At 51.1% G+C, this 13819-nt stretch overlaps 1 protein-coding gene across 11 annotated transcripts in view; it reads right to left on the bottom strand.

Annotated features, from left to right (window-relative positions):
• CLN8 (CLN8 transmembrane ER and ERGIC protein) overlaps positions 1-13819 on the bottom strand; it is a 53093-nt gene that overhangs the window by 14696 nt on the left and 24578 nt on the right. For 5 of the 11 annotated variants that reach the window (XM_014842318.3, XM_070500154.1, XM_070500155.1 and 2 more), the window contains exon 3: positions 10845-12444. The exons of the other annotated variants lie outside the window; for them this stretch is intronic. In XM_014842318.3, the coding sequence (XP_014697804.2) occupies positions 12133-12444 (312 nt within the window). In that variant the 3' untranslated portion in view covers positions 10845-12132. Of the gene's footprint in view, positions 1-10844; positions 12445-13819 lie in introns of those variants that run through there. 11 annotated transcript variants of the gene reach the window in all.

Raw genomic sequence — 13819 nt, forward strand, 5'->3', positions numbered from 1 at the left:
AAAACTGCACGTTGGCAGGGCTGTGTGCCTTTTCTGAGGCTCCCGAGAGGACCCGCTCCTCGCACTTGGCAGCTCTGGCGTGTGGCACCTTGCTCCGTCTGTAAAGCCAACAACGGTGGGGAGCGTCCTTATGACATTACCTGATTCTTAACTCTCCTGCCTCTCTCTTCCACTTTTACGGACTTGTGAGTGGCCTGGACCTGCCTGAATAATCCAGGATGATGTCTCCATCTCAGGGTCCTGCCCTCACCACATCTGCAGAGTCCCTTTTGCCAGGAAAGGTCACAGGTCCACTGGCTCTGGGATTAGGACGTGGACAGTTGGGGGTCCATTATTCTGCGCCCGCAGCGTCTAAGATTATTTATGCGCTCTTCTCTCTCGCTCTTTTCTCCTTTGCTCAATTTTGCCAGAGATTTTCAATTTTTTAAGTCTTTGCAAAATCCATTTTGTATTTTGTCTTCACGGTATTACTATTTTCTACTTTACTAATTTCTCCCCTTATCATTTTTATTTTCTTCCTTCATTTACTTTTGGTTTGTTCTTATCCTATTTCTAATTTCCTAAGGTGTAGACCCAATAATCCTGAGGCATTTTTCTTTTCTAATAGTAGCATTTAAACTTATAAATGTCCCTGAAGGACTACTTTAGCTGCATTTCACACACTTTTTATTAGCGTTCACTTCTAAGGATAATCTAATTTCAAAGAATGATTTACCTTTGACTCGTGACCATTTCTTGTGACCATTTCTGACAACCATACTCGTAGTATTTCTATAAACATGTTTTTTGAAATTGCCTTGGTTGATTCCCAAGTTAACTGATTCACATTCAGAGAACATGTTGATATAAAACATCGTCTTGATATCTGCTTTACGGTAATGTCAACAGTTGTTTAAGATGCTTTCAAAGCGTGGCATTCTCAGAAGGAGAAAAGAAGAAAACAATCCCATTTACAATAGCACCAAAAAGGATGAAATACCTAAGAATAAATTTAACCAAGAAGGTAAAAGATCTGTACACTGAAAACTATAAGACTCTGATGAAAGAAATTGAAGACGATACATGTAAGTGGAAAGGTGTTCCAGGCTCTTGGACTGGAAGAGTTACCATTGTCAGAATGTCCAAACTACCCAAAGCAATCTACAGATTCAGTGCAATCTCTCTCAGAATTCCAATGGCATTTTTCACAGAAACAGAAAAAACAATCCCCAAATTTGTACGGAACCACAAAAGACCCCAAATAACCAAAGCATCTTGAGAAAGAAGAACAAAGCTGGAGGCATCACACACTTCCTGATTTCAAGCTATGTTACAAAGCCATAGTAATCACAACAGCATGGTGTTGGCATAAAAACAGAGAAATAGATCAATGGAACAGAACAGAGCCCAGAAATAAACCCATGAATATATGGTCAATTAATTTATGACAAAGGAGTCAAGAATATACAATGGGGAAAGGACAGTCTCTTCAATAAATGATGCCGGGAAAACTGGACACCCACATGCAGAAGAATGAAACTGGACGCTATCTTACACATACACGAAAATTAACTCAAAGTGGATTAAGACTGAAATCATAAAACTCCCAGAAGAAAACAGAGATGCTGAGCTCCTTGATATCAGTCTTGATGATAATTTTTTGGATGTGACACCAAAAGCAAGAATAGGCAAGTGGGACCACATTAAGCTGAAAATCTTCTGTACAGCAAAGGAAACTATCAACAAAATTAAACTATCCACAAAATGAAAAGGCAATTTAGGGAATGGGAGAAAATATTTGCAAATCACATGTCTGATAAGGGGTTAATAGCCAAAATATATAAAGGACTCATACAACCCAATGGCCCAAAACATCTGATTTAAAGATGGGCAGAGGATCCGAACAGACATTTCTCCAAAGAAGACACACAGATGGCCAACAGGTACATGAAAAGGTGCTCAGCATCACTAATCACCAGGGAAATGCCAATCAAAACCACAATGAGATATCACCTCACACCTGTCAGAATGGCTCTCATCAAGAAGATGAGAAATAACAAGTGTTGGAGAGGATATGGAGGAAAGGGAACCCTTGTGCATTGTTGGTGGGAATGTAAATTGGTGCAGCCACTATGGAAAACAGTATGGCGGCTCCACAAAAAATTAAAAATAGAACTACCAAATGATCCAACAACACCGTTTTGAGTATTTACCCAAAGAAAACAAAATCATTATCTAGAAGAGCTCTCTGCACCCCACATTCATTGCAGGATTATTCACAAGAGCCAAGATATGGAAACAACCTAAGTGTCCAGTGACAGAAGAATGGATAAAGAAGATGTGGTACATATACACATATACAATAGAATATTATTCAGCCATAAAAAGTAAGGAAATTCTGCCATTGGCAACAACACAAATGGACCTTGAGGACATCATGCTAAGACAGAGAAAGGCAAATACCCTATGATCCCACTTATGGAATCCGAAAAAAACTAAACTCGGATACAGACAACAGATCAGCGGTTGCCAGAGGCAGGAGGTGGAGGGTCGGCGAAATGGGTGAAGGTGGTGAAAATGTACAAACTTCCCGCTATGAGATAAGCTAGTTGTGGGATGTTATGTACAGTACAGTGACTAAAGTTAAGACTCTAGCATGTATTTGAAAGTTGCTAAGAGGATAGATCTTAAAAGATCTCAACACACGAAATAAATCTATAACTATGCATAGTGATGGACGTTAACTAGACTTGTAGTGATCATTTCGTAATATGTACGTATATCAAATCATTATGCTGTACATCTAAAACTAAGACAATGTTATGTGTTAATTATATCTCAATAAAACTGGTAAAAACCCCAGTCAGGGTCAAGTCCCAAGTTCCCTGTAAACGTAGTAAAGCCTTCTATGACACGGAGGAAAGACAAGAGTGGGGGTGGTGGCGATGGTCACGTGTGCTGCTAATTGCATCCAGGGAATGCCGAGAGATGACGTCTGCGGTGGATGTGTGGAAGCAGGGCAGACTCCAGCTTCCCCTGTTGCTGAAACTGGCCCCCAGCCTACTCCTCCATCTTCTCACTCCTCCCCTCCACAAAGTCTCGCTTTCTAGGAAGGCGGGTCAGTCCTTTTCCTAGCCCCACACTAACAGAAGTTTCTCCCCCAGACAAGGTTCATCACTGTCCTTCTCCCTCAAGTGCACCAGTCCACACAGCGGGAGCACGGGGCTTGGCGAGTAGAGCCCTTGGATTTTAGTCCCACAAGTCCCCTCATGCAGTCAACAACCTGCACATCCATACACAGCAGACCTGTGGCCCTGGATGCTCCCATCTGACTTGGGTCTCCTCTCGTCTTTGCAGCCTTCCCTCAGTCTAGTGGTTTCCTCTTTCTCAGAATTCCTGTAGGTCAAGTTCTTTACTCATGCGGTGCTTCTCAGTCAAAGCATTGTTCACCCGGTGTTCACTGTCCCCACAGGGAGCTTAGGCCCAGGGGCCCCGTAGGCAAACTCTGATATTCTCCGTGGTGACTCTGATGCACATGGAGGGCTGGGGATGACAGCCCTGGTCCTTCCAGCCCCTTTCCCAAGGCGGGAAGTGCTGCGTGGCACAGGCTGTCCAGTCCTGACCCCTGCCTGCCCCATCGCCTCAGGGCCTCAGCCGCAGTGCCCAGTGCTATTACAGTAACATCCCAACCACTTCCGATTTGCTAGAAACACATCTTGCTCTTCTGGAACCTTCTACACGTGGCTGACAGGATACTCTGCTCAGAAGGCAAACCTTCAGGCTGCTCCAGACCAGCGCTTTCTCTTCCCCTTGTGTCTCTACCCCCTGGCTCCTCCATAAACCCTGCCTTAAGACTGCAGGACAAGGGCCACATACAAAACAGCTGGAAGCAAAATGCAGAGATTAAATACTGAGTTATCTTTAAGACCTGAAGTCAAATTTTTTTAAAACCTCTGGTTTTTGTGGCTTTAAACTTGGCTATTTTAAACACATAAATATTATTAAATTATAGAAATGCCAGTCTTTAAGGTGTGCCAGGTTGCTTCCAGATGGAGGGGAAAACAAACAGTAGCCCCTATCTCAACACTTTCATTTATTGCATGATCCAGCACATGGCATCTTTATACTATTCAGAAGAAGTAATAATAAAAAATAACTTTCTACTGGCCTACAAAAAGAACTCTTGAAAAATCTTCCAGGGAAATTACACTGTACTGTTCTCACTTTTGCTTAGCTATTTAAAAATTGGCATTTTTGGGGCCGGCCCGGTGGCGCAGCAGTTAAGTTCGCACATTCTGCTTCGGCGGCCTAGGTTTTGCCAGTTCGGATCCCAGGTGTGGACCTACGCACTGCTCGTCAAGCCATGCTGTGGCAGGCGTCCCACACGTAAAGTAGAGAAAGATGGGCACAGATGCTAGCTCAGGGCCAGTCTTCCTCAGCAAAAAGGGGAGGATTGCCAGCAGATGTTAGCTCAGGGCTAATCTTCCTCAAGGGCAAAAAAAATCGATGTTTTATTGTGAAATAAAATATACAGAAAAATTCATAAATCATAAAACACCTATGTAACCAGATCAAAAATTAGAACACTGGCAGCACGTAGAAGCCCCCGGGGAGCCAGTTCTGATCCCAGCCCCTTCCCCCCACTGGAAATTAGTTTTCTTTTATTTGCAAGCTAACCCGTGAGCTTTCCTCTGTTCTGAGAGAGCCCAGAGTCAGAGGAGACCCACCCACTCAACTATTTTTATAGGAAGTTCTTTACAGCCCACATCCAAAATACTTTCCCTGTCTGGGATGCCTTAACTTGTTCTCCATTCTGTTCTTGACTTCACCCAGGCAGAAGTTCCCTCAGAAGTCCGTCAATCATATTTTATAAGAAGATATGAGAAGCTCCTAAGAAATCGCATTTTATTGAAACACTGGGGTTGTAAATACAGGCACTGCTCAGAATAGCTAGGTAACTTCTTAGTGAAGCCGTCACAGTTATCTGTGACAAGAACATCAAATGTTGGAGTTGCAATGTCAATTTTTATCAATAGGATAAAATATAGCAGGAACACTAACAGAGGATTCAAGGAGTTCTGGTTAAATATGGAAGACTGAACAGCAATTTACTTCCACTTCCCCTTAAAACTCAGATAAATGATTTGTTCTTTCAAAGTGGGGACAGAGGATAAATTCTCCAGAGTGGAAGGAAGGCAAGAGCAAAGTCTGGGAGCTGGGAAGCACGCGGACAGGCAGATCTACTGAGGAGCGCCAGAGGACCCGCAGGGAAGGGCGGGGGAAGCTCAGCCCAGGGGACGCCCCACGGCTCCAGGGCCAGAGGCCCCAGCACCTCCGAGAGGGGCAGTGAGGCTGAAGACGGGCGGGTTGTAGACAGTATCAAATACTCCATGGGAGCCCCAGACCTCTGCACACCCAGGAGAGAGGGCATAGCCCCACCTGGAGCCCTAAGGAGCCCGGAGGACCAGCCCTCAGGAGCTGGGAGGACTGGCCCCAGGGCCTGGAGGACGGCTCTCACAAGAAGTGAGGCATGGCGACTGGCTCGGGTCTTGGAAGGAGCCGGGGAGAGCTCTACCCTCCTGTGGGGACTCGGGTCGGAGGAGTGATAGGGCCACAGGAGGCTCATCTGTTCCTTCCAGGGAGAGAGCAGAGCACTCCTGTGAACTGCAGTGGGGAGAGGGGTGTTCAGGAAGGGAGGTGACGGCAGCGTCACCTGGCTCACACGGCCACAGCGTGGCCAACAGGACTCCTCAGCTACGGGAATTGAGGCACAGCTCGGCCAGAGCTTGGGCCGGGGGAGCGCTGCAAACGCAAGTCTCGCCGTCTGACAGGCAGCACGAAGACGCATGGATGTTACTGAGACAAAGGGAGGATTCAGCGTTGGTGAAGCAGGTAAAGGAGGTGAAGGTTCGTGTGCTCTTGAGGGCTGCTGCTCTCTGTTCATGTGAGCCCAAGAGGAAGGTCCTAAACACACGAGAGAGGAAAATGTGACACGCTAACCTTTTAATTGGGCAGCTCTTTAAGGGTTCCCTCTACCCAGACCATGACTGCAGGGCTAGAACGCAGGCTGGGGCTCTGGCCTGACAGGGCTCAGGAGGATGGCCGAGGGCCCAGGCAGCGTGAAGAGGCCCCCAGGGCCTGCAGCCTCCTGTCATCCAGGCCCTTACCTCAGGGACACGAGCAGCTGCACCTGCAGAAATCAGGACTGCATTTCAGTTAGAAGGAGGTGGGAAAGGTGCAAAGGGCTGCAGCCCTCTGGGCCTGTCCTCTCCTGCAAAGGGACTGTGCCCACCCAGGGACCCTCCGGGCCTGTGTTCTCCCCCAAAGGGGCTGTGCCCACGCAGGGACCCTCCCGGGGTCATCAGCCAGTGTCATGATACGTGGGCACCCTGAGGGATGAGGTACTAGGGAGACAGAGAGCCGAGCTGGCAAAGGATGACCTGATTAAGGTCACGGTAACTGGCTCCAAATTACAATGTAGAAAATCATGTTTACTGAGTTAGATATTTTTCCAAGCTTTATTTTCTTAAGTGACTAAATGTTTTATATTTGAGATCATCATGCATTTACCAAAAGATGCAAAATGGGCGTATTGGCATGGCTGACCTTGAACTTTCTCAACATCAGCTATCTGCACAGAAAGTTTCTACAGCTCCAACGTTCTGTGCTGTGTGTGTCTTTGTGCAGAAATAAAATCTCTGGGGTGGACCAAATAGGCTTGGAAATTCCTTGGGAAAGAACCAAGGGTTATCTCAGCGAAAAAAAAAGAAATTGTGGCCGAAATGTGCCGTCTTCCAATTGTAGTTTTGTAGTCTACATTTTTGAAACTCAATCACAAGGTAAGCACTGTGCAAGTTACAAAGTAAAAGTTAGAAAGTAAAAGTTTTCTACGTAAAATTTCAACACGGAATTTTCAGATTGAAAGACTTGACATTTAATAACTTTAATAGCTGAGGATTTTAGCTCTGGGTTAATTTTTGCAGTCGGTGGACTGGTTTGGGGCTGAAGGTGTAAAACACTGAAGTAATGGGAAACCCAGATGTCCCAGCTCTGCCTGCGTTAACAAGTTACCGTAACCGGGCGGCTGGCGTCCAAGATCAAGGTCCCGGCAGATGCTGCTGTCTGGTGAGGCCACTTTCTGGTTTGTCCACGGCCGTCTTCTCCTTGTAGCCTCAACTCAGGAGAGGGCGGGATGGAGGGAGGGAGACAAGGAGAGACAGAGGGACGAGGGACGGAGAGAGGCAGGAAGCCCTCCTGTCTCTTCTTTAGGACGCTACTCCCATCACGGGGCCTCCACCCTCATGACCCGCTCACCTCCCAGTGGCCCCACCTCCTAACACCACCACACAGAGGGTTAGATTCAACTTGTGCATCTGGGGGGACACAGACATGCAGTCCAGACACCAAGGCTTCCCGTGGAACGGAGTATAACCCTGAGACTGCAGATGTCCAATGACACAACCGTGAAAGGAAAACACCCGCAGCGAGAAAGGAATGAATTCAAGTGGTGGGTAGAAAGTGGCGGAGCGCTGTGCCCCCGGTGCTGTGCGCAGCACTGTGTCCCCAGGAGGCCAGGCGCCTGTGCGCTGCGGCTCTTGGCAGAGGCCTGGGAAGGAAGGGTGTGGTTTCTTTTTCCTCCAGGGCAGGCGCTCAGGCCTCGCTGGGGGAAGAGAACCAGGCCCCACATATGCTGGAGCCCGTTCAAGAACACTCTGAATTCCGAGTCGCTGGAAGAAAGAAAGTGGAGATTTCTGAGTTTTTCACACGACTGTATCCTACACACGACTAGGCAAGACGATATGTACCACAGTATGTTTTAGTTACTGAAAAAAGGGGAGACATTTAAAGAGAGAAATATCGAATGAAGAAGTTCTCTCATTAGAGAAGAGAGAAGGAACTCCAGCACTGACGGAGGTGCACTGACAGCATCCGGATGCACTCACGGACGCCCGGGCATCGCTTACGTTTATTTCCTTTTAGGAGAGTTGAAATCTCCACTCTTAGACTAGAGACGAGTCTGAGTGGTGTGGGGCACTGGCTCCCGGTCCCAGCTCCTCCTCCTCCTTCCCAGAGCCCGTGTCCCTCACACAAGCTCGAGTGAACCCATCCTCCAGGGACAGAGGGTGTGAGGCTGAAGCTGACAGTCTGGTTTGGGGACCCAGAGGATGGAGGACCCTGCAGGGGCGCCCAGGGCGACTGCTGGAGCTGACCTCCCAAGGGGGGCAGACCCCCCACTCGGGGGCTGGGCCCCACCTCTGCACCTCCAGCTCCAAGGGCGTTCCACATCCTCATTGCTGGAGCCACGTGGGGGTTGGGGGGAGGTAGCGTGCATCTGGACGTGTCTCTACTGGTGCTATCTACCTGTGCACCGTCTGAGCAGGAGGCGACAACCACCACCCATGCTGCTGCGTGCCGACCGAGGAGGGGAACACCCCAAGGGCACACCTGGCACACCTGGCGAAGGAGCAGCAAGGCTGGAGGCATGGGAGGCGGAACGAGATGTGCTCCTGCCTCTTGCCCTGTCTGTCTGAGAAGGCTCACACGAGAGGAGCAGGAAAACTGCTGCTTCGTAAAGCACTCGGCTGCATCTAAGGGAAGTCTCAGCGCACCAGCAAAGAACCCGACACACACACCGAGGCCGACACCTGAGGGACAAAGGAAAGGTCGCTGACCCTCACAGACGCCACGCCCGCCTTTCGCCAGCTTCCCGAGGCAGGAGACTTTCACCCCGGCCAGTTCACATGACTCCAGTTCTCCACGGAGAACACCCCCTACGGCCATGGCCACAGCCTTGCCAGATGCCCCTGAGCGAGGCTGGGGCTGCTTCCCACTTCTGGACCCTGCCCTTCTCTTGCTGAACACGGTGCCATACACATTCTTCCAGAACGCAGTGAGTTTGCCACCTGTTCTCCGACAGCGCCCACTCCATGGACACAGTCTGGGCATTCATTGGTCCATTCATCCACTCACTCACTCATCAGGTGGTGCTCAGTGGCTGTCCCGAGCCAGGACCCTGGGAGCTGGTTGAGTTGGTGGATGGACAGACTTGAGCCCCCTGGGCAAGTTGGGGGGATGGATGGACAGACAGAGGTGAGTCAGGGGATGGATGGACATGGTCCCCTGAGTGAGTCAGGGGATGGACGGACATGAGACCCCTGAGCAAGTCAGTGATGGACAGATCCAGGCCCCCAGGTGAGCTGGGGGACAGACGGACACGGGTCCCCTGGGCAAGTCGGGGATGGACGGTCACGGACCCCCTGGGCGAGTCACGGGACGGATGGACACGGGCCTCCTGGGTGAGTTGGAGATGGACAGACAGGTGAGTCAGGGGACAGAAGGACACGGGCCCCCTGAGCGAGTCGGGGGAAGGACAGACACGAGCCCCCTGGGTGAGGCAGGGGACAGATAGACATGGGGCCCCTAAGTGAGTTGGGGGACAGATGGACACAGGCCCCCTGGGCGAGTGGGGGGATGGATGCACACGGGCCCCCTGGGCGAGTGGGGGTGAGGACAGACCCGAGCCCCCACTCTCTGGAGCCCAGGGTGCACAGGCACAGGACGCGGCCCCGTCAGCCAGCAAGGGTCAGTCAGGGGCTCCACTGCATTCTGTGCCAAACATGTCTACGAGCCTCCACTCTGAAACCAGAGGAACAAGCCCAAATGCAAGCGTAGCCACCTACCAGCCGTGTCACCTCCTAGCCCATCACCAGCTCTCTGAGCCTCAGAGCCCTATATATGAATGCAATCAACATGCCTACCCCACAGGTTGTTTGTGGGAAGAAAATGGGAAACCGTAAGCTATTTAGTATGTGCCTCGAGTCCAGGAGGACTGTGAGGAGACTGGGGACCTGAGAAGGGAAGGGGGCTCCACCCACTGCCTCCAAGGCTTGAGGACAAGCGGTGGGAGGGTCCTCCCCTCCAGAGTGCACTCTGCCCTCCCTGACTCGCTCCACCTCCTCGGCCTGATCTGTTTTCCCGTTCTGAAACAGAAGAAAATCACGAGTACAGAGAAATATTCTCTACCACCACAGACAGCGCAGCACCAAGTGACACTGACGACCTCTAACCTCCATGTCAAGGTCAAGCTGGAGAGCGCACGGCCAGCAAGGGCAGAGCTGGCTTCCACCTTGAACACCTGTAATCAGGAGATTCATGACTGACATCGCCAGATCCTCCCAGTTTTCAAGAGCTTCTGGAATTTCTGATTGAAACGTGAACCCTCACAGTTCAGCATCTGCTCTCTCAACAGACAACTTGTGAGTCACACAGAACTCGTGTCAGCTGGCAGGTCGCAGTGCAGGCGCCTAGGGGCCGGACGGTGGGCTCACGCCCCAACTCTGCACGTGCCAGCTGTGGCTCGAGCGTCACCTCAATGTGCTGGTGTCACCCTCCTCTCATCTGTAGCCCCCATCCATGCACACGGCTGGCGCAGGGTGTGCCGGGCCTGGTGGAGGGCCCGGGAAACGCTGTACGATCTGGAAGGCATCACCAGTCCCTGGGCGATAAAAGCGTGTGGGTCCTGGACCATAGGGTTCAAAAAGCCTCTTCCACTCAGACGCCTCTGCCTCCACGCTCCCCTCGAGAAGCCCCCGGTCAGAGTGAGCACCCACGCACGGTGGAGGCCAGCTCAGGCAGTCTATGGCGCAGCTTCAAACTGCATCTTCGTTGAGATACAGGCTGTAAATGGGGAGCCCTGGGCAGCTCAAAGGCCCAGTGAAGGTCAGATAAAAATTAAGCTAAGTATTTCAAACCCTAAACTGAATTTTGAACACGTGAGGCTGTATGATGACGTTTGGTGTCTCCAAGACAGAAAACATCCACAGCCGTGTGAACAGTCTGCGAAACAAGCAGCGACATCCCCTGCATCCTGTAAACATCAGTCACTTTATTAAGCTTCCGCCCAGCTGGGAAATGCTCCCTCTGCCTCCACAAGAAAGGGCACGAGCACAGGCCAGCGGGAGCCACGGGGTCTTAGTGGTCTAGCAGGGACACAATTTGCTGGATATTTTTAAGATTTAGATCATTTCTTAAAATGAGATAAATAGGTAATACATATGACAAACATAATCAATACAATGTACCAGTAATCCAAATACAGTATTCTGAGAGTTCCGTGTTACATAACAAGCACAAGTCACACATGATTTTTACAACAAACACAATGTGTTTTTCACCAACACTTTCACGGTGCTTCTGATAACAATCCGCTTTTCAGTTTAATTGCACACTCACGGCAAGAACACTTGTACGTGTTCCCACAGAACTGCTGGGCTGGTGCAGGAACTCGACCCGGGCCCTGTGAGTGCAGAGCACCGAGGGACGGACGCACCCCCAGGCAGCAGCGCAAGAAGGCTCTGCCGCCGGCCCCAGGGCTGCCTCCCACGCTCCGGGACGTCCCTGCAGCCAAGTGTTGCTGCCGGCGGGTGGGCGGGCGACCTCACAGCTCACAGGGAAAGCGCCCGCCACCTTGTCTTGAAATCTACGGAGAAACACCAACTGAGGAACACCTCGGCAACCCAGTCAATTGAAAATGGCCCTCAAACCTGGACGAATCTAATTACTCAACAGCTACCTCCATTTGCCAATTGCGCAACACAATATGAATACAAAATTCTTGTTTTAATGTCGCTTCCTTGATGAAAAAGAAAACCTCACAGGACTTCATCTCACCACGCTCCCAGCAGGTGGATGCTCTCCCAGGCCTCGCTCTGCATGCCACTTTGCCACTAGAGGGCACTGCTGCGCACAGTGCCGGGGGAGCTGGACGAGGGCGAGAACCGGCATCATTTTCTTAGGGCCACCCTCCCCAACTAAGAACACGACTCTGGAGTAAGACACACAAAACGTGGAACATGTGACCAGAAAGAGTGGATGTGACCTGACCCCCCACCACAGGGACCTCTGTGTGCAGCCACCTCACGTGCTCAAACGGCCGTCCCTCCGCACCACGGACCCTTCCCAGATGATCAACACGGCCCTGCAGGATAAGCTCCTAACAGGAACGAAATTAGAGATGTAAAACTCTGCTCCTAAAGGCGAATCCAGGTCTCACAGACACTCCGCGGCCGCGGCGGAATCAACAGCACGGAAACACGAGTTAGTCGCGTGGGGAAGCAGTGCTGGCCCTTCAGCACCCCGGCCGCTCCTGCGTGGCTACCGCTCCTTCTTCTGCGGCACCTGGCCGTTGGCCCTGCCCTTGGGTTCGGGCTGTGCAAAGTTCCAGTCCACCGGATTGAGAAGCTGCTGCGTCTTCTTGTGGGTCCAGTAGGGGTTGAGCACCAGCGTGAGGAGGCTCAGCCCGACAAGGAAGAGGGCCAGGTGCGGCAGGTAGAGGCTGCGGACCAGGCCGTCCCAGTGCCAGAAGCACACCCACCACATGTGGTAGGTGAGGATCATGCGGCAGTGGAACATGTGGATCATGAGCCACTGGTTCAGCTTCCAGACCAGGGAGTCGGACCAGCCGGCCTGCAGGACAGAGCAAACACGGGTCAGCACACAGCCGTCACAGCTCACTCCACACGCCAGAGGGACCGGCCGCCTTGCTCACCGGACATCTCTCACTCGCTGGAAAGCAACAGAAGCCTCTAGCCAAGCTCTCCTCTCCCTGGCCTAATTCGGGAAGGGGCCGGTCCTCTCTGGAGCCCCGTCAACAGGAGGCGCGAGCCTTGCTGCTTGCTCACCTGTCCGTCTGCTCTTCTTGATTTTTTGCTCCCTAGAGCAGATTCAATCCTTTTTAATTTTTTTTTACCTTGAATTCGCACATACTGAGTAAATAAGCAGTGCTTGTTTGGTAAAACCTGAAGACACAGGCAGCCTTGTTAGACCAAGCCCCCATCCAGGAGGACGGTCTCTCGGAGGAGCTGAGTTTACGGTGAGCTGTTTTTGATACTTTGACCCCAGTAGTCCTTGGAGACAAGCCAGAATGAATTTGCCTTAAAATGATTCCAAATTTACACTAAAGCTAGTTTCCAACAGTTGTGGCTAAAAGTGAACAGGGAACTTGAAGATGGAATGCATCAGGCCCTGGACACGAAGGTGGGACCTCACGGCGAGACCTCGTCAGCACCCAGACAGTGGGCACGGGACACAGCCCAGCACCCCTCAGACCAGTGAGTGTCCACAACCAACCTCTCTCCTCTCCCAAACCCAAGCTGCAGAACCTTCCTCTGCAGTTCCATGCCAGGGCCTCCCCTTCGCAGGATGGGGACACTGTCTTGCGTGTGCAGGAGGAAACTCAGTGGTTCGGGAGAGGGGCACAGGAACACAGGACAGCCGGAGGTCAGGAAGGCGAGGGGGGGCGGCTGGCACGTCAGGCAGCAGAGCGACTGTGATCTCAGGAAAGGATGGGCTCTATGCAGCCACACCTGCCCAACCTGAAGGGGACCCAGCAAACCGACCTCTGAGAGTGACTACATTTAAAAGAGAAAGAACCTCCTGACATCACAAGAGTGTGTCCACACAGGTCTGACAAGGAAAAATGAGAATCGATGGAATCAATGACTTAGGGACTGCCTTAGAAATGGACAGGAAAATGGACAGAAAGCCAAGGAACTGATGTGTCTGAAATACTCTTAGATCAGAGAAGCCTACGCCCAGTCTAGTCCTAATGATAATTAAGTTATCTGTAAATAACACCCAGAAGAAACATTGTAGCTTTAACTCTCTACTGCGACACAGTTCTACATACTGCAAACTCCTGTTGTACTAGCTCCCACCAAGCCCGGAGGAGAAAACGAATGTGAAGAGCAGCAGAAGCGAGAGCACAGGGCAGATTAACGGAGCACGGACCAGAGTGCCGGGTCCGGGTGTGGACCACGGCTCTCCCAGGAGCGGGAGCTGA

The sequence above is a fragment of the Equus asinus genome, chromosome 27 (genome assembly GCF_041296235.1).
Source record: "Equus asinus isolate D_3611 breed Donkey chromosome 27, EquAss-T2T_v2, whole genome shotgun sequence".
Classification (NCBI taxonomy): domain Eukaryota; kingdom Metazoa; phylum Chordata; class Mammalia; order Perissodactyla; family Equidae; genus Equus; species Equus asinus.